This window comes from Lactuca serriola, chromosome 4 (genome assembly GCF_051521515.1).
Source record: "Lactuca serriola cultivar US96UC23 chromosome 4, Lser_US96UC23_V15, whole genome shotgun sequence".
Taxonomy (NCBI): Eukaryota; Viridiplantae; Streptophyta; class Magnoliopsida; order Asterales; family Asteraceae; genus Lactuca; species Lactuca serriola.
This window is the reverse complement of record NC_136411.1, coordinates 244,774,672-244,800,451: the sequence shown is the minus strand read 5'-3', so window position 1 is coordinate 244,800,451 and position 25,780 is coordinate 244,774,672. Positions and strand designations below refer to the sequence as shown.

At 34.6% G+C, this 25,780-nt stretch overlaps 1 protein-coding gene across 1 annotated transcript; it reads right to left on the bottom strand.

The window, feature by feature from the left end:
- Positions 1-6,511: 6,511 nt before the first annotated feature.
- On the bottom strand, positions 6,512-9,799 carry LOC145096905 (Remorin family protein). Its single transcript, XM_079034288.1, has 7 exons — positions 9,398-9,799; positions 9,097-9,229; positions 8,865-8,954; positions 8,095-8,757; positions 7,669-7,999; positions 7,384-7,465; positions 6,512-6,931 (listed from the first exon to the last, which is right to left on the bottom strand). The coding sequence occupies exons 1-7, from the start codon at positions 9,617-9,619 to the stop codon at positions 6,719-6,721; spliced, it is 1,734 nt and encodes a 577-aa protein (XP_078890414.1). The 5' UTR covers positions 9,620-9,799; the 3' UTR covers positions 6,512-6,718.
- Positions 9,800-25,780: the final 15,981 nt, after the last annotated feature.

The window sequence follows — 25,780 nt, the reverse complement described above, 5'->3', positions numbered from 1 at the left end:
TTCATTCATGAGTCTATACCAATACCTTACATGATACATGAGTACACTTACTTAGGATTACGTGATACATGAATATGTTTACATATACTTACCTGTTACATGAACACACTTACATGAATACCATACAGGAACACTTTTACATAGGTGCATTATCCTGTATTTACTTACCTGGATACTTGTACTTAGAACTACGAGGATGATTTATTAGTACTTTCTGTGTAAATTACCTTTCCTATCCCGGTTCAATGGGATATCTCGGTGGGACTTACCATTCCGAACCCCACTGATTAGCACCAGTGGTCGATGACCATCTACGGAGGTCTAAGGTTACTACTTATACTAGGTAGATCGATAACCGGGGCTAACCCCTCCACCCACATGCTGCTGCTACAGAGGACAAGTGGACAATCTTTGATTGTTCATAAGGTTATACCTTTCGCTTATTGCGATGTTGTGTTACTCCTAGTACCCAACGATGACACTTACATTAATACTTGTTCTGGACAATCTTCGGATGTTCATTAGGTTACATATTTCGCTTAATGCGATGTTGTGTTAGTCCTAGTACCCAGTGACAACACTTACAGTAGTACAACTTACATTAATACTTGTTCTGGACAATCTTCGGATGTTCATTAGGTTACATATTTCGCTTATTGCGATGTTGTGTTAGTCCTAGTACCCAGTGACAACACTTACAGTAGTACAACTTACATTAATACTTGTTCTGGACAATCTTCGGATGTTCATTAGGTTACATATTTCGCTTAATGCAATGTTGTGTTAGTCCTAGTACCCAGTGACAACACTTACAGTAGTACATTTTCCTGTTTACTTTATTTTGTGATACTTTCACATAAACGATTAGTTAGACTAAGTACTTTAGTACTAAACAATTGAAGGAAAAACTATCATTTTACTTACAAAACATTCGGGTCTTGGGAGAAGACTACATTGTCATAACAAAACATTCGGGTCTTGGTAGAAGACTACATTATCATAACAAAACATTTGGGTCTTGGTAGAAGACTACATTGTCATAACAAAACATTCGGGTCTTGGTAGAAGACTACATCACAAACTAATAGAAAATAAGGGATTTTCTAGGGTTTTTCATACTTACATCAACATTTTCATTTAAAGGTTTACATGTCCTTCATAATAGATTTTCATAAGCAAGACAACGCAACTTAATTACTTATGAATTCACCAGCTTTAAAGCTGATACTCTCTTTCAAAATAACTTGTATTCTCAGGTCAACAGTAGACAGGTACGATGGCCAGGTTTTGAGAAGACAGAGCAGACAAGTCTCGTCTTTTATTTTGATTATTCATTTTATTGTTGTACATTATGAAAGAACACACATGTATTAAAACTCTACTTATAATGCAATGGATGATGTTGTTGCTTGTTTATTATATTACACTGTTGTGATACTGTACATGACGTCCTCCACCCCTGAACGTTTCCGCCGTTCGTGGTTTTGGGGTGTGACACCCATGTCGATCGCGAATCATCTTGCCCAACGCTCTACATCCAGTGTAGATATGTGTATGTCACACGTACGTCTGTCGTTGACCTCTATTGACTTTTGACCAAATGTGCCTTTTTTGGTTAATTGTGAGGGTTTTGGATCTTGAAAGGGGCACAAGTTTCTTAAGCCCAAGTTATGGACAAGACTCGGCCTTGGATTAGTAGGTGTGAGAATTTCACTAATTTCTAATTAGGTTTAAATTGGTGTAATTATTAGGCAGAGTCTAGTTTCGGCAGTTCGTGTCTAAGTTTTATCAGTCATCGGTGTCAAGTGAGTCTCATCACTTATTCTTACCTATGTGGTAGAATAGATGTATATATATGTGACGACCAATTAGTTCTAAGTCTTATTACTGTGTTTTCGTTGTTTATATGTTTTGAGACTTTGGGTAGTCTACAGGGTTGCTGATAACTCACAGGGCGTGTTGTTTTTCCAACTGAGACTTCGGGTAGTCTCTAGGGTTGCTGATAACCCGTAGTCGTTTTATATGTTGTGATGTGTATGATATTTTGGGTAACTCACTAAAATTTGTGCTTACAGTTGTTGATTAAATGTGTTTCAGTTACTTCTGATGATTGTGGGAAAGTTAAGGCTTGATTCTACACATTTTTCAGAAGATTATGTTACTTGATATTTTGGGACACTCTGATATTTTGATGTGGAATTGTATTTGACATTATGACTTTTCATGAGATTGTTTTTATGAAAACTGTTTTTTTTATATGGGATTAAAAATGGAAATTTTGGATTGAAATTTTGTAACATCCAAATGTTCAAACCAAAATTTTCATTTTTGATTCCATATAAAAAACAATCGTAATCCATAAAGTCTCTTATGTTAAGCCTTTGCATGGCTACAAGGAGCTTAAACCCAAAAACCTTGACTTTCTACTTCATTAAAGCCCCATCTCTCTTGCATGGAAGAAAGGAAAAGGCCAAGCTAACATTTTTATGACTTTATACATCTTAGAATGTCTGAAAGGACAACTTAATAGCTATGGAGTACTCCATACTCACAAATATCAAAGCTTTGGGACAAAATGAACCAAAATACAAGGCTAAGCAAGATCTAACTAAATAAACTCCAAGATTTGGACTTTATACCTTGAAAAGGTGCACAAAGAGATGAAGTTTCTGGATCTATAAGGTAGAATGCACCACCACCACTAGAGTGATCTTCCTTCTAACACAAAACACTCAAGAATCACTTTTTAAGCTTCAAAACTCTCATACACAAGCTAGAGTTCGATTTTAGGGTTTGGGGGATATGGAGGTTGGTCATGAGAAGTTCCAAGACGGTTTATGTTACTTATATAGTGGTCATAACCAAAGGATTACGGTTTTGGAGACAACATGAGTACGCCCGGCATACCCATATGTACGTCCAGCGTACTCAAATATTGACCCGCCCCAAAGCTTGTTAACTTACGCCCTACATAAGGACCTTTTATGCAAACTTTTAAAACACAAGGACTGAAAAGGAAAATACCTGACAACGGATGTTACAATTTTAATAGTAAAACTATATCTTCAAATAATTAATCATTATAACTCAAAAGTCTTTTAACTTATAATACATAATTAATTGATATAGATATGTATATGTAAAACTCTACTATGATTGTAGAGTATATAGTTTTGGTTTGAAGAAGAAGACGCAAAACTCTACTTTAGAGGTTAAGACATTAGCAATATTTTATTTTATTTTATATTGTTTTGGTCAAATATATTATTATTATGTTTTCTGTTTTATTCATTTTTTAGGTAGTGATGGATGTCATGCATAATATCTTATTTGTTGTGGTCTTACGATTCATTAACGAAACAAAAACCCAAAATAATTAAAATATTTGCTACGTATTGATGGATGACATAAATAATATATAATAAATAATTAAATATTAACATAAAAGTATTTGATGAAATCATAAAGATCTATAATGAACAATGCTTATGACATGTACTCAATATTATGAAAGCTAATGTTCAATTGATGTTATAAAGTACCATCCTTTGATTATTCTCTTTTAAAATAATTGATGTGTAATTTTAATAGATTTAAAAATATATTTTTTAATATTTTTCTAGTATTTAAAGATTATTAGTCAAAAAATAAAAATAAAATAATATATAAATAAGAGTGATAGAATGATAATGTTATAAGACAGAGTAATAGTATAATAAATATAAATGGTTGAAAAGTATTATATAATTAAGAGGGATATTATAATAAATAAAAATAGTTGAAGAATATTATGGTAATTATAAAGTCATTTTTAATAACAATATTTTTGAAACAAGTAACTTTGTATTATTATTATTATTATTATTATTATTATTATTATTATTATTATTATGCATTTTAGATATTTCATGTACATATGTTTCCCTAGGTACTAACGTTCACCAAATAAATAATTTTTAACTTAATTAATAATAATAATAATTATATTTAATTTTATTTATACATAAGCAGCAGAGGAGATTGCAAAATATAGTTGTAATAGTATATGTTTACTTTACAATATTTTTCAAAAAAGTTGGATTTTATATACCAACTAAGTGTATGAAATATTATTACATATTTAATGTCAATAACTAATCATTTTCAACAATATATATTTATCAAAATTATAACTTAATAATTTTAATATATATTTGTCAAAATTATAATTTAATAATTTTAACATTCTTAATATTCGCCTAGTTATGGAATTAAACATATCTCTCACACACACATACACACACAGAGGTTCCCAAAGTTGATAAACCCACTTGGATGTATAGACTTTTAAGAGTTAAATGTGTCCTTTCGTGCTTTACTTGTAGTTAAAGATGAAGTTTTCATCTTGATTTGGTTGTGTGAATACACACCATAGTCCATAGATGTAACTTACTATGGGTGTGATCTACGCTTCAAGGGTAAATCTTCTAAACATCTTATGATTTTTATAAGTTGATAATCTTTGTCTAATTGGATCCATGGTTTTCGAGTTAAATTTTAAATTTACTGATCTGCTGCAAAATCTGTTTTCCATAATTGTTTTAGATTATATCACCCCACAACACAATTTACATCAAAAAATTTGATAACCATTTGTTGATTCATCGCCCTTTTATACAACCTCGCCATATGAAACATGTTTACCTTTCCATAGAGAAATACACTCTTTTCCACTTTATTTTCCTATGTTTAGAGTATTGAAGTCACCGTAACTTCGAATAAATTACAAACTTTATTGTTTCTTGCAACATACCAATTCCACTAGACCGAGTTATTCCATGTTGATTTTCCCCCGTCAATAGGTTTCCAATAAGAGTAAGAGATCGATGTAACTACTCGGTTAATCACACATTAAACAATTGGAGAAGGTTGATTTTCTATGTCAATAGGTTTCCAAATCAGAGTAGGAGATCGATATGTAACTGCTAACATGATTGACAACAAACAATATAACTTTATTATGAAGGTAAAAATAGTAACATCTAAATAAATATTTAACATCATTCTTATCTGTTATACACGTAATGTCACTCGTTTCAAGATATTGGAGAGACAAATGTATTTGATTTGTCTCTAAGCTTAAATTGGAAGTCATCAAGTTAACCAAGGCATCAAAGTTGATATCATAAGTCAAATCAACATGTTAGCATGTGTAGTATGAAGTTATATAATGCATAACATCATTGATTCTGGTACGAAAAACGAGTCCTAAAAACGAACTGATGTTGAACAAAGAAGTGTGTATTCAAGGTGCTTTGAAACATGCTAAAGCCCAAATAGAATAAAAAGGCTGCAAATGCAAAATGCTCTGTTGTCCGAAATGAATGTAGTCATTAATTAATTGATCGAATAACTAAAGTCGGAAATGAACCAAAAGTAAGGAATGTTGAAATTTTAAATTTCATATTTCTGTCACATCTCGATATTTAAGAACATAAATGAAAAAAATGTTTTAGTCAAAATCATCATTTTGGTAAATCCAATAAAATTACTTCTTTCTTTAATTTTCCAAGATATTTTATTTAAAAAAAAAAAAGTTACAGGAATCTCGTATAGAATTTATTCATTTGCACGTGTTCTTTACATAATTCATATCTTCCAGCCGTTTATTGCTAATTTCTTAGGTGTTGTTTGGTTATTGACTTATTTCCAAAGGAATTGGAATTGAAAATGGAAAAGAATATATCAAGAATTTAAATTTAGTTTTATATATCAAGAATTTAAATTTAATTTTATATACTCTTTGGTTGACATAAATGAAACTGAAATTTATTCCATATTCTATTCGGTTGTTAGGAATTGTTAGGAATTGGAGTTGTAATCCATATAAATGACAGAATTGCCCTTTTTCGTCTGTTTTGTTTACTTTTGCAAAGATATACTATATAAACTATGAAAATCATAAATATTTATTTAATTAATTGAGCATTCATATCGGTGGCCGTGGCAGTGGTAGGTGTGTGGTAGTAGAGGTGATGGTAGTGGTGATGAAAGTGGTGGGTGGTGGTGGCGGTGGTGGTGGGCTGGTAGTGGTGGCAGGTGGTGGTGGAGGTGGTGGGTAGTGGTGGCGGCAGTGGCAGTATGCAGTGGCGGCGGTTGTGACGGTTAGACCTGGCAATTTCAGATACGAAGACAAGAATCTGTGAGAGACACTACACGACACGGATACATCTTTAAAAATTAAGATAAAGCTTATTTATGATCGTGTAATCGTATCGTATCAAATTCGTGGCTGACACGTTTTCATGACATGAATACACGAATTGCCAGGTCTAGCGACGGTAGGTTGGTTGTGGAGGTAGTTAGGATAACTGCGTGGCGGTGGCGGTTGAAGAATGGAGTTACACGATTAACCAAGCACGCCGGTTGTTTAGATAGTACATGTTACCATTTTTTATAATACAAAATAAAATTCTACGCAAACTATGAGACAACACGGTTTGTTACTATCATTCACGTAGAAGGGAATCAATACCTTAACATATCTCTATTTCAAAAAAGAAACTGAAATAGAACATTACATTAAAATACAATTTCATAAAATGAATGATAAAAAAAAATTCTACTTTCACATGTAGGAAATGAATGAGATATTAGAGATACATAAATGATAATAAAAAATTAGCACATAAGTAAAGAGCAAAGAGGAATTACCTACAAGGCATCTACAAATAGGTTGTTAAAATGCATGGCAAGTAAAGCAGCCACTTAAGGAACCTATTTGTGGAGTCCTGATAAGTGAGATGGCCTTGTGTGAAGAAGAAGAAGTTGAAGATCGAGGAACTTGATTAGATAAAACCGACCCTCTCATTTCTTGTGCCTTTTTTTGAGCTGATCGTAGTTTGCTCATAATTTTATCCATAGAAGACGATCGCTTTTTTTCCAATTTCATCTGTGAATCACATAACCAAAATCAGATAACAAATATGACATGACATAACATGACAGACTGTCTCACACTCTGTCTTGTGTCTGTGTGTCAGTGTCCGGCATACATTTCACTTTGACCGAGACCAGGACCAATGTGACGAACAAAAATTGCAATTATTGTCCTATTCAAAAAAGTAGGACCTGGACTTGGTCTCAATCTCTCCCCTATGAAAAAGACGTAAATACCCTCCTTATCCTCATAATTTAAAAATAGCCCTAGACAGTCTGTCCAGTCCAGTCCAGTTCTAGTTCCAGTTCCATCACGGAACTCTCATTCTGTATGACGAACGCAGCGTAGTATGGGAATGTTTCAATGAAGCAGATAAAGAGGGCATTTTCGTCTTTTGCACAGGCAAGAGAAAGATCAAGAGCTAGTACATGTACTATGAAATATTAAAAAGGTGAAAAATGGACCTCAAGTTTTCGTATGGATGCTTCTGCTTTTGCCTTCTGGAGATTCTCCCAAGCAGTAATTTTAGCTTCCTCCCGTTTAACCCTGGAAAAGAGAATTAGTAAAAGAATGTGTAAGTTAACTCTAGTTATCATGTCTTGTTTCATTTCTTAATACTACAACATTGTACTTTCAATTTTTTTTTTCATATTAGCACATTGTGCTTTAGAATATCTACCAAATTATAGCATTGTATTTTCAGTTTTTCTTTTTCTTAAACCAAAAAGAGAATTGAAGAGTTGACATACTTTGAAAGACTTTTAGTCATCTCTGAAACTTCCCAATCTGCAGACCGAACCTCCAACGCTTTTCTTTTCCAGTCATCCACTATGTCTGACCCTGCCCGCCTGCCCGGAATCCGAGTTCTAGTTTTCTTTGACCATCTTGACAAACTGACCTGATCATCCACCTGTACATCTCTCACATCTGCTTTAGAGGTTCGGATCTGCTGCAACTCATCCACAGTAAGAGAATTGGAAACAGAAATAGAGTTTCTCATTCTAGGAGACGAGTATGGACTTCCCTCAGGGCTCATTTGTGTTGCCATATCTCTCCTTGAAACATCACCAGTTTTTCCATCTGTAAACAACTCATAATTAAAAAACCAAAAACCCAAACTCCATTATCAAATTCTTGATGAAATAGAAATAGAAATAGAAATAGAAATAGCTAACCTTGAGTTATACGCAATAATGATTGACTCAATGATTCAGAGCAACCATGTACACTGACTGATCTTGCCATACATGGCTCAGTCAATGAAGGGAAGTTTCCACTATTCACATTTCGATCAACATTGTTATTTGAATTTATTCTACTTGAAAATGGAGATCCATTGAGCAAACTTAAACTTCCTATATTTCCTCCATCGAATGTATGTACAGCAGGGGAATACATGGAGTAGAATGAAGATCCATGTGGCCCAAGTGGACCACTCTTTGACTTTTGTCTTCTTTGTGGCTGTTGAATTGATTGTTTTAAAGTAGCTTCTCCTCCAACTGGACTACATATCCACCTTTCAGCATCTTCCCATTTGGAAGGAAGTGTTCTTCCACTATTGTAAGACATCAATCCAGAACTCACTTGTCTTCTGTTAGTGTTTGTAGGTAAAGGCACACGTTCTGAACTCCATCCTTTCATGTTTGGAGGTCGATAATTTGGGGTCACAGGACTTGGGAATAAGCTTGTTTTTCGACTTGAAACAGAGGTTTTCATAGCAAGTCTTGGAGAAGATGTGGTTACATTTATCACTTGATTGTTGAGATCTAAAGATGTTGGTCTTCTCCTGTCTGACTTCCTTGATAGATTTTCAGATCTTGACTTTCGTGTTTGGCAATCTGTAAAACAGCAAAATGACAACCCACCTTTCTGATTAATTCACCATGTAGCTATTGATTACAACTTAAAAGTCATGTTAAGATGCAAAGTTTTATTAGGATAATACCTTTTAGAGCTTGAGAGAAGGAGCTTCTTGCTGAATCTAGTATTTGATGCTTCTCACCATGTGTTTCGACATCAGTGTAATCTATTATAGCTGCATGTAGAATAGAAAAAAAAAAAAAAAAGGAAAGTTGCCTCTATGATTTGCTTTCGTTAAAGGAAAATCTTCAAAATTCAATTTGCTTAAATTATTGAAACATGGCCATGAGAATGTTTATTGTATTAATGTATTATACCTTTTGCTTTTTCGGCTTTTTTGCTTACTGGATGCTGACCTCCGCTCCTAACTACTGTAGAATTATTGTTTGGATCTGGATCTGGACCCCTTGCGGAGGAGGAGGAATCACGGAAACCACGTCCCGACAAATGCTGTGCCACAAATCAAAAGACATTTTAAACGCTTCGAACCAGACGAATTTGAAGTTTAATCATCCCTAGATTTGTTGATCCAACAAGGAACACAAATCACACTAATTAAAAATACTGTACATTACAATAGCACATTATATTTAGTGTAATCTCTAATGTGATAATTACCAGAGACATTTCGGAGACGATGGAATCTCGATCAAGAACATCTGAAGCAGAAGAACATCGCTCAACGCTAGCTGAAGCGGAAGAAGAAAAGAGGCTGAAATTCGAGAATATGACGGAGTCAGGACTACCACCACCGGCACCAGCACCACCTCCGCCGTAGCTCGATCTCGACTGGCTACTGGTAATGCTGATTTTGTGATCTTGAAATCTTAGCTCCTGCATTGTTAATGGCGGAAATTACAGCTTCAATCGTGGTTACAGTGAATCATTATAGTGCGATTACGGAGAAAATGGCGGGCATCTGGGAGGGGAAATTAGAGAGAGAAAGAGCAAAAGACAAGTGGTGTCACGAGGCCCATGATGGTGTTTTGTTGAACTTCAAGAGACTGACACACGATAATTTTCTTTTCTTCTTCGCTATTTATATTTCTTTTTTGACCCGAAATCTGACTAAATTTTGATAAAGACGCCTAAAGCAATCTCAATAGTTTTTATTTTCAATTTTTGTGCACCTACCTAAAAAACAAAGGTAATCATAAATATACTATATATCATATTTAGAGAAGTAAAAAACTAAAAAAGTACTATCATCAATTGATAAAGTTCTAGCTTGCCAAGTACTACAAATAGTCTTTCTTATATAAAAGCAATTCTATACATACCCTAAAATATGTGTACCTCTCCATACGAGGAAAATAGTGTTTTTTATATTCATTATTGTGAGTGAAGGGTGACTTATAGCACAATCGTATTTAAATAGTATTTTTGAAACTTTTCCCACATAGTTTATCCCAAAATTTATTTTGAGCATTCTTTAAATGTCACTGGTTCGCAACTCTAAAAAATGAAATTACAAGTATTCATTCAAAAAAGAATATATATATATATATATATATATATATATATATATATATATATATATATATATATTCGCTTTCTTAAAAACTGCTTGATTGTGACAACTTAATTTCATTGGATTTGTGAGATCAATACCGAGGTCTCTCAATATTCGTTTTATCCATAAAAGTTCACATACACCATGAATCATTCCACTCCGCACTTGATCTGGCAACAACCTTTTGTTTCTTGATTTTCTATGTGACCAGATTACCTCTAATAAAAGTAAAATATATGGATGTTGATTTTCCATCGGTCTCATTTCCAGCCCAGTCGGCATCTGTGAATCCACTTATCTCTTTTCTTTGATTCTTTGAAAAAATGAGTCATTTTCCTGGAGATGACTTCAAGTATCTCAAGATTCTATAAACAGCTTCCATGTGATCTTCACTCAGAGCATGCATAAATTGGCTAACAACACTTACAGCATATGCTATGTCTGGACGAGTATGAGACAAGTAGATTAACTTCCCGACGAGCCGTTAGTACCTTTCTTTGTTCATTGGGACCTGATCCGAATGAATCATTAATTTGTGGTTTACTTCCATAGGTGTGTCAGCTGGTCGACGATCGGGCATCCCAGTTTCTGCTAGAAGATCTAACACATACTTTCTTTGACACATAGATATGCCCTGCTTGGACCTTGCGACTTCTATACCCAAAAAATAGTTTAAATTTCCAAGATCTTTGAGTTCAAATTTTGTCGCCAAAACCTTTGGAGGTTTAATATCTCCGTTGAGTCATTCCTGGTGACAACCATATCGTCCACGTATACAATCAATGTTGTTATGTTCTTCTTTTGTCTTTTTATGAATAGAGTGTGATCCGCATCACTCTGTTTGTACCCGATTTTCTTCATAAAGTTAGAAAACCTCCCAAACCACGCTCGCGGAGATTGTTTTAGCCCGTATAACGCTCTATTTAGTTTACATACTTTGCCTTGACAATTTATCTCGGGAGGAGGTTCCATATACACTTCTTCCTCTAGGTGACCGTTTAGGAATGCATTTTTCACATCAAATTGTCTAAGAGGCCGGTCTTGGTTTGTTGCTATAGATACAAGGATATGAATGGTATTTATCTTTGCTACCGGAGAAAAGGTATCTCCATAATCGATACCATATTTTTGAGTGTACCCTTTAGCAACGAGTCTCGCTTTGTACCTATCAATATTTCCTTTCGAGTCGATTTTGACCGTAAATAACCATCTACATCCTATCGGTTTCTTTCCTTGAGGGAGATTTACCATCTCCCAAGTACGATTCTTTTGGAGGGCTTCCATTTCATCGTTCATTGCTTTCTTCCACTTCTCGTCTTTCAAGGCTTCACGAACATGGTTTGGTATAGACACAGATGACAACTAGTCTACGAGTACGCTTGAGATTTTGCAAGTCGGTGGGAGGAAACAAAGTTGTTGATGGGGTATTTTGCCTTAGTTTTGAGATCTGCTTGATATCTCTTTACCAAGACTCCACGGTTTTGTCTTACAGGATATCTTGGTTCAGGTTCTTGCGGGATGTCATTGTTCAGGTTAGCCTGCAAAATAGAGCCATTATGGTTAGAGGTTGGTGAGGGATCCGAAGACGTCGACGGTTCATGATCCGGTGGGGAAGTAGTATTCTCTTGATCTTCAACCGCCACATCATCTAGTTCTTCACTAGTTTCATCCATAGGTGTTCCATTATCTTCTGCTTCATTTCTGTTGTCCGGAGTATCAGGGGTTTCACCTTGTAGATTTGGTTCTTCACTGAACTCATACGGGTTCTCTTCCTACATTTTTGTTTATCTTCTCCCCTTGAAGAGAACTCCTATCTTCAAAGAATTGAATATTCTCATGAAATACCACATCTCTGGTGATGTACATTTTTTTCTCTGTAGGGTCATAACAACGGTATCCCTTCTTGAAATCAGCGTACCCTAGGAAGATGCATCGGACAGCTCGAGGTTCCAGCTTACCAAGGTTCTGATGTACATAAGTTGTGCAACCAAAAACCCTTGGTTCAAGATCGACGTTTGCTGGGATTTCCACGAGTTCTTGAAGTTTTTTAAGACGAGTTTTAAAATCAATGACTCTAGATGGAGTTCTATTCATGAGATAAACTGCAAATCGGACAGCCTCACCCCAGTATTGACGAGGAACATTCATGTTAAACAAAAATGTGTTGGATAAGGTGTCTAAGTCCATAACTATATTTGGTATGTACTTGACCCGACCCGGCATGGTCCATTTGGGTTGCATGGCATAATGCATTTGGATAGACTTAATGAGAGAAATAACATTTGTGATTTATTACTATATTATAAGTTCTAATATATTAATAGTATTATCTAATTAGTATTGATCAAGAATTAATTTGGAATTAATTAAGTGATCAAAAGATAACTAATTAAATATATAGGTTGATTATCAAAATCATCCATAACTTGTAAAGTGGGCTAAAAGGCTCCATGGATTATCAAGTTGGGTTAAATCCATAGGATGCTCCATGGGAATTACAAACTCATGGGTCATGGAAATGAAGAGTCATGTTACATTAGGGTTTACATGGTGTAACCCTAGATGCGACACATTATATAAAGGACACAATACTCACCAAAATCGGCTACACTAAGAACTAGAGAGGGAAAGCTGATTTATACAAGTGTTACACATACTCTAAAGTGATTCCAAAGCATTTGGTGTTGTGTGAAGCATTTGAGGCATCACACTTGGGGTGCTAGGCTCTCAAGGTTTTCAAGGAATCCAATCAACTACAAGGTATGTAATTCTAGCCATCTTTTAGATTAAAAGTTCCCCAGGTATGCTAGATAGGATTAGGACCCTTGGAAATCATATTTTGCATGTATTTTAGACAAACATAGATCCAAGGTTTTCTAGGGTTTCATGTACACTTAAGGGTGTTAGAATGCTCAAAACCCATCAGTGGTATCAGAGCCTAGGTTCGTTTGTTAAATACTTGATGCAAACTTGTTTTTCAAAAGCCAAAAACTATCCAGACAAGAAAACTCAACGAGTTCTGGCCAAAAACTCGTCGATTTTATGTGTTATTGCATAAACTAGACGAGTTTATTAATGAACTCGACGAGTTTGTCATCCAGTGAGCAGTTTTTGGAGCTTTGCTGCTAGAAATGGACTAGAAACATTACCCTAAATTGTTTTGGTGTTGTAAAACTTGTTTTACATGGTGTAATGGTTGTTCTAATCCATTTACAATGGCTAATATCAATTTTTCATGATCTTATGTGTCCATATGTTCTTGAAACTTTGATATGAATATTCATGTTCTTATGAGTTTTTGATACATCATAAGAATTACTTGTTTAAATGTTTAATTCATGATCTTTATGTGTTTTAATGGAGTCCATAACTTGTCCTCAAGTTATGGATAACCAAAAGTATCTTTGTGTTAAAAACCACTAAAAGAACACATAAGTTATAAAATGAAGAGTCTTCATTTTAATAACTCATAAGTTATGAATTTGAAAGGTTTTGTAAAGTTACAAAACTTGCCCTCAAGTTTTGGAACATGTAAAGTCATCTAATAAAATTTAGTTCCAACCCCTAGATTTTTTAAAAGTTAAAAATCAACCCTTATACTTTATAATATTATAAGTTATATATATATATATATATATATATGTGTGTGTGTGTGTGTGTGTGTGTGTATAAGAGCAAGTCGTCTTACCATTAGTAGGCATCATTCACGAAGCCGATCTATAAGGGGGGTATAAGGTTGCTGCCTATAAAATGGCAACTTAATGGGCGTCCACTCTCACTCACCGCTTCCTTGATCGGTGGAGGGTTGTTAGCCGAACGGGTAGGACAAGGACTTATAAATTCTCATTAAAAGTATGATGAATATTATAAAGTAACTAAATGTTTTATTAAATTCTCAATCTTAATTACTTTAGGAAAATGTGAATAAGGTGCTAATCCATGAAATTACATTTTACACTTTATTTAAGTCATTAGTGGAGCGTGTGTGGTTAACCGACACACTAACCTGGACTTAACAAGGTAGGTAAAGGGTGACTTAAGGTTTATCATAGTATCGGTGGAGCGTGTATGGTTAACCGGCACACCGATTGAGTGATAAACATTAAGGGAACCAAGTGATTTGCATGATTACTTCACACCTCATTTTGTGATCCTCGGTATCCCAGTCATAAAACTTGGAGGGCACACTCGAGATTGAAACATGCCTTTGAAAAGTTCATTAAATCTCAAAAGAATCTAGGAATTTCTAAGAACCTATTAAAACCTAATAGTTTATATTTCGTTTTTGGTGGAAATTGGTGAATCGCCATTCACCTACCTTTCAAATATGTTATAGCTTAGATTATGGCATACCTCTTCTAAGTTATGACATATTGTGATTGGATCCTAGCCTTAATATTACATTTGGGTGTTTTATTAAGGAATATCTTTATATCTAAACTAAACTTGTTCTCTTCTTTTTTAGATGTCTTACAACAACACTGCTTCTGGCTCAAACCCTACTTGCTCCTTCTCCCTCATGAACCTATGTGGGAGGCTCATCTTCGATGGTTCCAATTTTATGGATTGGATCCGGAACATCGGGATGGTGACTCGGTACGAGGACAAGGAATATGTCCTCGACAAAGAGCTAAAGTAGATCGATGAGTCCACTGCTACTCCCCAGGAGATCGTTGACTTTCGGACTCATGAAAGAGATGCCACCAAAGTGGCATGCATCATGATGGCTACCATGACAGCTGAACTTCAGAAGTCCTATAAGGACTACTACCCTTTTGAGATGCACCAAGATATGATGGAAAGATACCATCAGAGTGCTCGTCAAGAGCAGTATGAAAATTCTCCTCAATTCCTCAGTTTGAGTTCAGATACGCCCGAAGATGCATCCGAATCCCCCAAACCAAGGCTCTGATACCAACTTGTAACAACGTAAATTTTCAAAACAAATTTTTCATTTTTTAAAACAATCATTTTTCACATAATAACATCAACATATTGTTTCAATTGTATTTATCACAAAGACATCTCCCCAGAATCCAAAACATAAAACTCCTCAAGTGTGTACGGATCATGTCGGCGCCTTCCCGCGCTCATCACTGGTACCTGAAACACATCACACAACAACTGTAATCATAAATGCTTAGTGAGTTCCCCAAAATACCACATACAACACATACGCCACTCAAGGCTATAATACGACCCTCCGGTCGATGTGTCTCAACGGGACCCTCCAGTCCCGTAGCTCGTTGGACCCTCTGGTCCGGTCATAGCTCGTTGGGCCCTCCGGCCAGGTCTGTATCGTTGGACCCTTCGGTCCGGTCTATAACAACATACAACATACACATAGCACATAGCACATAATCTCATACATAACACATAAGACCCTCTGGTCTACACAATATACCACTCTAGGTAAGTATAGTGAGAAGACTCACCTTGATGTCTCGGTAAATATATGTCTCGGAATAAACGTGATCTAGCCCCCGCCTAATCACACAAAGTAATACACTCATAAATACAACTGCACTCAACCCTAAAGGTCAACAAGGTCAACGATCAACTTTGACCGGACTCGGCGAGTGCACTAGGGCGACTCGATGAGTCTATACGTGTCCACTGACTCTCTTGGATCCTCTCTTGACACGCCGAGTACTTCTCTGACTCGACGAGTTCCACCTGGCATGAATCGTGGGGACACCACGACTCAACTCACCAAGTCTCAAAAACAACTCGGCGAGTTCCGGCTTGACTCAGTCCCCCCCCCCCGACTCACCCTGACTCACTGAATCACTCCCTTAACTCAGCAAGACCACTCACTGAGTGATTACGGGCAAACTTCATACTACTCGCCGAGTCTGTTCTTTAGACTCGGCGAGTTCATGTCATGCATAATGTCACAACTGGAAATTTTGTGCCATGTAATATATACCTTCAAGTTAATGTGAATCAAAAACTTCAATCAAATACAACATGCTAGTACTACAAATAGTCATCAAACAATTGGAAACCCTAAAAGTCCTTGCTAAGTCCATTTTGGATTAGGACTCCCCTATTGGATCCAAATGGACCAATAAGCTTCCAATTAGACTATCATGGGCTTAGAACCCTAATTGGGCTCTAATTGGACCCACACTTATTTATTTCAATATCTTGGGTCATATTGGGCCTAGAATGAAATAAATCACAAGCTTTGGTCCATAATTTAACCTAACCTAGCTTATTAAAGCATAAAAATCACAATTTTATTTTATAAGGCTAATAAGCACCCAAACTACCTCTAATGTTGGGCTTAGGGGCAAAAAGCCCAAAAAAACCCTTTCTTCTCTCCCCATTCTCGGCCCAAGCTCAAATAAAAGGGAGGAGTTGACTTTTCATGACACCTCATCTTTGTATGGAGGATATCTAGGCATTACCCTTCAAACATCCATGCATTCTCATTCTTCCATGCAAACATCACCTCAAGGTCTTTTCTTCTCTCCCTCCCTCTTCCTTCTTGAGTTGGCCGAGAGTTTACACACACACACACACACACATCTCACAAAAATCTCTCTAAATCACTCAAGACTTCTCTCTCCCTCTCCATTCAAAGTCTCAAAATTTCTCTTGTGTTTCAAGAGGATTCTTCAAGGTTATCATCATCCTTTGGTAAGTTTTCCATGCCTAAGCTTCAAAACTCCCCTCTCACATGAGATCTCTTATTCTAAACAAGTTTCTTTGGTGATCATACTCCTAGAAAACTCCATAAACTCGAGATCTTCATCAAGGGGTGCTAGGGCCGAAAATCACCAAGTTTTCTTCCATCTTTTCTTCAAAGAACCGAAACTACCCCCTAAGGTGAGCTTCATACCCCCTATTTTCTGTTTTTATGAGTTTTATGGGGGGGGGGAATACAAGTGAAAGTGTAGATCTATATGTGTTTTGTATGACTTGTATGATTTCCATGCTTATATGTATGCTTTTATGTGTTTTAATGTTGGATCTAGCCATAAAACCCCTCAAAACCGAGATATAACTTATGTTTTATGATTTTAGCTTCAAATATATTTCTACATACAAAGTGTTTCAAGAAAAATGGCTAAGTGGTTTAGTAATAATTTTTTTTGGGTTAAAAACACAACTTTTGGGCCTAAAATGTGAAAAATACAAAATTAAGGGTCCAAATTGGCATATCACGGATTCTGCTGGATGAAGTGTGCCAAAACAGTTTCCATAAATCAATTTCTGGAAATATACTCATTTAGGGGATTAAAAACATAAATTCCAAGCTTAATGGGCTAAAAATGACATTTTTGGCCCAATGAGGCCCATTATGCGAATTTTTCTGTTTTGGAGGGCCAAAACTGTGATTTTCTGTAAAACAGTGGACTATAAGTGTTCCAAATCCTTTTCAAAGGTTTAAAATTCTTTTTAAATTTAAAAAGGACCAAAGTTGCAAAAATTTTCCAATTTGGGCCAAAATTGTCAAAATTGCGAAAAGAAGGGTTAAAACCGAGAAAACTGCATTTTCAGGGACTTAAACTGTTTTCTATGAAAAATATGCTGAAAAATATTAATTCCAATAATTTTTGGGTGTTAAAATGTCAAGAAAAATAGTTTAAGGACCAAACCGGGAAGTATTTAATAAAAAGGGTTGAAAATGTAAATTTTACAAATAATGAGGGGCTGAAAACAGAAATATTTCAAGGCTAATTCAATATACACAATTTGATTAAATAATAGCATCGCGACTATCGACGAAATACAACACATTACAATACCAAAAGTCGTTGTTAAACGAATTGGCTCGGTCTCGAGCCAATAGAAATCTACAACTACTAACTCTACGACACTACGGTTCATATACATAACGTTTGGGAACTTAGCTTACATACGAGTGTGCACAGACGTCTACGCACCATCTTTGGGCCCCACAAGTGTAAAATCTTGTTCGTTGAGCCTAGCTAGCCCAATGACCTGATCTTAAGGCCCGAAGACGCATATTTTCTACGAAGTGTTGAGTTTCACCGACTCGGCACAACGTAGAGGGACTTTCAATGGCTTGTATACCACTGGTCCCCAAGGGTCCTTGGTATTGCTAGAAGAGTCTGCATATTTTACGAGGCGGGTCGGGGACCCCTCGCACGCATATTATCCCCAACCGATTAATGGAGTTATCGAGGCCTTCGTGTCCTCTTACTCTTCGGATGCGGGACGACACCTAGTCAGGGCGATTGGATAACGCGATTAGTACTGACGACACCTTCGGGGTCGTTAGTATAACTATAAACTGGGCGTTTGTGTAACGCGGGTTTGTAGTAAATAATCCTGCTCGAGAACCTTCCAACGTCACCTGGGCCTGACACTATACGCTATGCAATGGTTTCAATGTAACTTCATGTAATTCAAGGAACTAGGAGAACATCGGGTTTTCCTAGGGTTTTCAATACATACAAATTTGAAATGCATACATCTTCAATGAACATTTTTTTTACAAGTATAGAAACAAACAAGCATACCTATGGATCTTCACAAACGTTTTCAAAAGCTTTTCTTTTCAGAAAATATCGGATTTTCTGGTGGTTTCTCAAACAATACAAACATTCGATTTCAAACACTACTTATGAACTCACCAACATTTCATATGTTGACGTTTTTCAAAATACTTGTATTCTCAGGGAACCAGTGAATCAAGGGAAATCATATTCAGTGACGGTTGCAGTTTATTTATGTATGAATCAAACAACTTAATTTTTGGGAATGTAATGTTTAAACAATGTATGACATGTAAACACTGCTGGTTGTACTATGTTAATGAATGGTGACGAATGTTGTTATGTTTCATATATATTCAATGTTATGGTATTCAATTGAGTCACGACAGCCCCCGGACGTTTCCGCCGTCTGGTTCGGGGGTGTGACACATAAACTCAAACTCACTTCTAAGGTCAGATCTGTTCCATACAATCATAGATCTGGCCTCCCCAAGCATGATAATCACGTAAAGTCCAAACCTTGATGCTCAAACAACATCTATTTGCTCATATATGATGTTTTAGCCCCATATCTCATAACCCTTGGTCAAAACTCCCATGAATCCTCATAAAGCTTAAGGAATAAAGCTTCTCTGGACCTCTATGGATCCTATTTCAAGCCTCATCACAAATAGGGATGAAATGGACATCAAATCTAACCAACAAAGGGGTCAAGAAACCCTAAACCCCCATGTTCATCATAACAACAGAAGAGGGAGCCAAAATATACCTCCAAAATGATGCTCTGAGCTCCAACTTTGAAGGATGTCCACCTCACTTGCCTCCTCTTGGCTAGAATCTCCTTTGCCTTGCCAAACAATGCTTCAAAGGTTAACAATGGCCTCCTCTCTCTCCCAAAACGCTCAAGATCTCTTTAGGATTTCTCTCTGGGGTTGGTGACCGCAAATGACGGCCATAATCCCCTTTAAATATGTCTCAAACCCTGGAAATTAGGGTTTCATTAAACAACGTGGACTAGCCGAGTCCACTTTTGGACTTGCCGAGTCCAGACGCGAACCCGCGTGCAAAACTGCGATCCTACTCGGCGAGTTTAGACTCCAACTCGGCGAGTCTCCTCACATCACTCAAAAATAAAAGAATAAAAATAATACCTAGGAATCTGGGTGTTACAAATCAAACCTGGAGCGCCAGTTGAACTTATCGAGACTCATCAGCAAGAGTTATTTTGAAGATTATGATACTGATTCAGTGGGTGGTAGTTGTTGTAAATTGGTATATAATAATAATTAAATAAATTGTTGTTGTTAGTTTGACAAGTCTTTACAATGTGTGGAAGAAGAAGTTGTGTGTATATACAAAGATGAACATGGCTTACTTCTTGATAATGAAGCAACTTCAACCAGAGATGCAATGTAAGTTTCTGGAGTCGAGGGCATTTATGTCTTTTGCACATTACAAACAAGGCGCTTCTTATTGTTTTCATGTTTTCATTTGCTAAATTTCAGGTATGAGCAGGCTGAATTCATAGAGAGAGAAATGGAACAAATGATCGAACAAATAAAGTCTATTATTCAAACTCTTAATGTCAATCAGGTTATTTATCTTTATTTATTTTTTATTTGGCAATGCAAAAAGCAGCTTTGAAAATTAAAAAAAAAAATGATTAATTTGAATATGTTTATGTTGGATATAATAATAGGCGGGAGAAGTTGAAGCAAGTGATGGTATGGGTATGGCCCCACTGGATGTGGTGGTTCAGATCCTTAACAGTCAACTCAGTTCATTAATGTGGATCGATGAAAATGTTGTATTTATATATTTAATTTTGTAATTACAAAAATAACAACTTACTTTGAAAATCAGAAATATAATAACTAAATTATAAATTATAAATAATATAAACATATTGCTGGTTCCACAAACATCCTTTTGAAATTCAATCCTTTTTTATTTTTATTTTTTAATTTCCTATCAATTTTGGTCTCAGTGTCGTCAAATTAACATTTAACTGTCAAAATTTTATAATGACCACAGGGACCAAATTTGTTATTTACCCTAATATGTGCTATTTGTTTTCTGTAAATTAACCTTTAAAAAGTTTTGAATTTTTAGTCATGGATCATGCTCAAATGATTAAAGAAACGTAAATATATTATGCAAATATTGTTATTATGTTATTATTGTTATTGTATATCATTTAAATTCAAACCCCTTTAAAATCGATATCTAATATCAATATATTTGTTAATTTGTCAATTTTTCAACTTACTCTAACACAATTATAGGGATTACACGGATATTTATACCATACAATCAGGGATTTAATTTCTGAATTCCTTAATCATTACCCTTTTTATGAAGACATCCATAAAAAATATATCTATTATAAAGTGAAGTTCTTATTTTCCCTGAGTGTACGGTTTACATCTGCAGAAAATTTGTCTTCAGCTATTCCTTTCATTGTGAACAACAAATAAGATAACATCAATGTTAGTTTTTATTTACTCTATAATTTTGTATTATGTTCATCTTTTTCCTTCTATTAGTTCATCTACATTATTTGTATCTTATTCTGTAATGACATCAACATTTGATTGTGTTGGCATCTACTTTGTTCAAAAAATCATAATTATCTTTGCATAATATGATTGTATATAATTATCTTCTTCTGCCAGCCTAAATATTTTCTCCTACATGCTTTCATAATGATTATCACTTATAATCATTCATTGTGTTAGGGCAACTACAAGTTTTATAAATATTTTCTCCTACAAACCCATGGGAAATTTGTGGTCTTCAAATCCTAATTTTTAACATCTACCATTACGGGGAAGAGGAATAAAAATTCAATATTTCTACTATTTTGCGCAATTTAACAAATGAAATCAAATTGTTGAAACACAAACTTAACAAAGATTCATACATTTTTCAATGTCGAATCCTATTTTTTTTTTATGTTTTTCAGCACCAATTTCAGTATAAAAACAGAAACTTAACAAAGATTCATACCTTTTTCAATGTCGGGTCTCATTATTTATTTATTTATTTTGTTTTTCAACACCGATTTCAATATAAAATGTAAACAAAATGATTTGTGTTTCAATTAATAAAATTTAATAAATATATGATGTTTCATAACTATTTTTAATCATTAATAGTATTATATTGCAGGAAATGAATATAGGTAATAAAGTTTACCTCAAAAAACATTGAACGCATTGATGATCAAAGTGCGGATGGTAAAGATGTGGAACTTTATTAAAAATAATACGGTTTTATCAATTGAAATTATCATAATGGACAAGGAGGTTGGTTATATTGTTTTTTTAATATCCCACTAAATATTACATATGTTTCAAGTAATTAATAGTTTTTTTTTTTTTTTTTTAATTTAGAGGGAACAAAATATCATTCCTCGTGTTTTCAATCAAAGTTTTTCCAGATTTAGTGATCTTTTAAAGGAAGGTCAAATATATATCATTATAAAACCCCACATGGTGTTTGTCAAAAATGGTTTTAGTGCTACGGGCCAGAAACAGACCATCACTTTGAATTGGAAAACCATCGTTATAAAATGTGAGGATTTTTCACGTCCGGTGAAAGGTTTTGTGTTTGTTGATTTTAATTTTATTATCGAACAAAAATGCATAAGAGACTCATTCTTTGGTTAGTTATTTAATTTTATTCCAATCATTTTTATAACCTGTGTAATTTATTATACACGTTACTATTTAACATAATCTTACTTATTAGTATATTTTATTAAACTTGTCGTTACTTAAACGTATGTTGCATTATATAAAGTAATCACTTTTATAAAATATGTGGATTTACATTTGTAATTAAATACTTAAAGTTCACAAATTTAGTAAAAATAGAAAACATATCCTAAGAAAAACACCATCATTGAACGGATTTTAAAGTTATTGCTAGTAAGCCTAAAAAAACACATGACGCAGTAAATCAATGTAAAGTTTTGAAAAAAACAGACGAAAACAGCAACAACTTCTATTAATCTAACGAAATTAAAATCATGAACGATTAAGAAATAGTAAAAAGCAAGAGTTTTAAAAATCTCCATTTCTAATTAAATATTTACTATTTATTGTATAATTAAATACATAGAAATCAAAAAAGTTATTAAAAAATACAATATAAGTTTTCTAACTTAATGATATATTATTTAATAAATAATTAAATTTTAAATTCTATTTAACATTAACACACGTGGGTTCCACGAGTTTTTACCTAGTTATAATATATAAATCTATGTTAGGATGCAACTTTACCGGTAAGAGAGGTGGGTGTGGGCAACGCTTACATGAGTTACTAGACTAAAAAACAAAAAAAACGTCGTTACCAAATGTGATGGTGGTAACGGGAAGTAACGCGAAAGCCTTTAACATGTAATAACAGGAGGGAGCGGCGATATTCATTGGCGATATACGTGTTACGAGGAAAATAACGGGAGTGGTCAACAAAATAAAAGTAATTGTTACAAAATATCTCGTTCACGCGGTGGCTTTGGATCCACGTAATAGAAGTAATTGTTACAAAATGGTGAACACACAGCACAAGTTTTGTAAACAAAGGCCGTCAGGCGTCAGCTACGTACTTGTGTGGTGACAGGCATTTAATTTCCCTTGGCATTGTCTGCACTAACACGCCACTTGGCCCCAGTTACAACTACTTCACTTTTCTACTTTCTACTACGTAAAGCCAATAAATCATGAATTACTATGCGAGTTATTTCTATAGGAGGAGTCGTATTACTCTTATGTGAAAAGTAAAAACAGTTATATCAACCCTATATTTAATATTTTACTTAGAGTGCATTACTTAAAGATAACGTTTATGTATATTTATATATCTCGATTTATGTCTAAATTTTAAAGTCAGTGTTCTATTTCGACAACATGTAATCCGTTCATGAGATATTGACATATACATCAATACATCATTTTCGTCTAAAATAAATGTACTTATCTTTTGTAAAACCTCAAACACAATGTTGCACAATAAGTTAAGGTTGGAACTTGAGGTAGTCATCCGTTTGACGTATGCACATTATATTTCTTTTTTTATTTTTCATTTTTCCCAAACCTATTATATAAAAAATTCATTTTTACAATCCTCTGAACCCTATCGATTTTGTTTTTAAAAAAATATTAAAAAATTTAATAAATTAGAAAAAAAAAAGCCTAAAACTAAAACTAAAAACATTTGTCATTACAAAAAAAAAATCACACACACACAACTGGAAATTAAAATCCTAAATATGATAATTAAAATGATATTTGAATCAACTCGTTATCCTGAATAATCATTTACATTATGGTAACTTAGTAAAAGATGTGAAAGATATATGGTGGATAACCTATTGATCTATGTTTAAATTATGGCGCTACTCAACCAAAGGCGGTTTTAGTACAGGGCACGTAGTGGCACGTGCAACACTGTCTTCTCCAGACGCAGTGTAAAAAAATAATTTTTTTTTCTACTATCATGCAACAACTGATTATAGGGCATGATGCATTATAGTCTCATGTTTACAATGAGGATTAATCGGTGTGCGAGAGCTGACCCAAAAGCTCTAGTTAGATAAGTTTCCTTTAAAAAAAAAACTCATTATCCTTAATAACCACCGTGGCAACTCAAAAAACTACCTTCTAGAATGTTGTAATTAAATCATGATTCGCAAGGTTAGTGAATGACAAAATTATGAACTTAATGTGGAGTTGGGTAGAGTTTTTATATATAGTCAGAAAAAGGATTTTTTATTTAAATATAGCCTTTAACAATGACTTCAAGGCTGTTACCAACCCAACAAAGTCTCATCCGTCGATATCACTAACCCTAATAACCTTTTAAATCACTTTAAATTATTGTTTTTTTTAAACAAACGGATATTATTAAATAGTAAGAAGATAGAAAATTGAAAAAATATATTACAAAGAATTTAAATCCAACATAAGATTCTTTAACGAAGAAATTCAATTTTGTGTAATAATAACATATAGAGATAACCCAAAACATGATCATGCAAACCCTTTCGAGACATGATTTTTGCAAAGTTGACATCTTAACCGAATCCACCCAAGAAAAGTCACTCACTCATGATGGCAGATTCCACCACCTAGTAATCTATAAAGGGTAGGGGTGCAAATGATTGTTAAAAGTTCGATTCGAAGCCGATTTTAAATGAGTCAGAGTCGAGCTTGAGCTTCATATTAAGCTCGTTTATTAAAGGAGCTCAAGCCTATATACGATTAGTCTCGTGAGCCTAAACGAACCTATATATAATATAATTTATTATTATTTTTATATATTAAAATAAAAACTACTTGGGAAATTAGAGATTCAGAGTATTAATAAATGAGTTTCTTAACGAGCTCAAATCGAGCTTAAGCTTATTTAGACACGTTATACAAAAACAAGCCGAACTTGTATAATTTTTTACGAGCTCGAGCCGAGCTCAAAAAAAGAAAGCTTGAATCGAGTCGAGCTTGAGCTTGAGTCTCTTATAACTTAAACGAGCCCGAGCCGAGCCTGACCAGGCTCGGCTTGGTCAGGCTCGGCTCGGCTCGTTTGCAGCCTCAAAGAAAAATGAGCAAAACTAGACGAAATACACATAATAGGGTTGCTTATCAATTTCCTCTAATTGCCGTGTTTGGTTCTCGGTTCTACCAGGTTCAACTTTCACAGTGTTCCGTTTTTACTCGAAATCGGACTAGAAAATTAAAGACATTCTAATTTAAAACCCATTATCCAATCCCCTAATTACCCTAATCAGAATACACTATCAATCCTACCACTCTATTTGTTTCTCTCTTGTCCTACTTTTGTTAGTATATGGTGCTACCTAACTACATTACTGATACTATGCCCGGTTTTCATTTATTGTTGGTCCAAAGTCGACACCATCATGCCATCAATGAAACTTATTATACATACCCACACGTATACATAACTGTTGTCATTTATGATGCTTGAAAAAACTAATTGATTAATGTATCA

What these genes read in the sequence shown, in the direction of transcription:
- LOC145096905 (XM_079034288.1), bottom strand. Translation starts at nt 9,619, where the DNA reads ATGCAGGAGCTAAGATTTCAAGATCACAAAATCAGCATTACCAGTAGC. An exon ending in TCGTCTCCGAAATGTCTCTG is followed by an intron (nt 9,230 to 9,397) that starts GTAATTATCACA and finishes TTTGTGGCACAG; the next exon opens with CATTTGTCGGGACGTGGTTT. An exon ending in CATCCATACGAAAACTTGAG is followed by an intron (nt 6,932 to 7,383) that starts GTCCATTTTTCA and finishes TGTGATTCACAG; the next exon opens with ATGAAATTGGAAAAAAAGCG.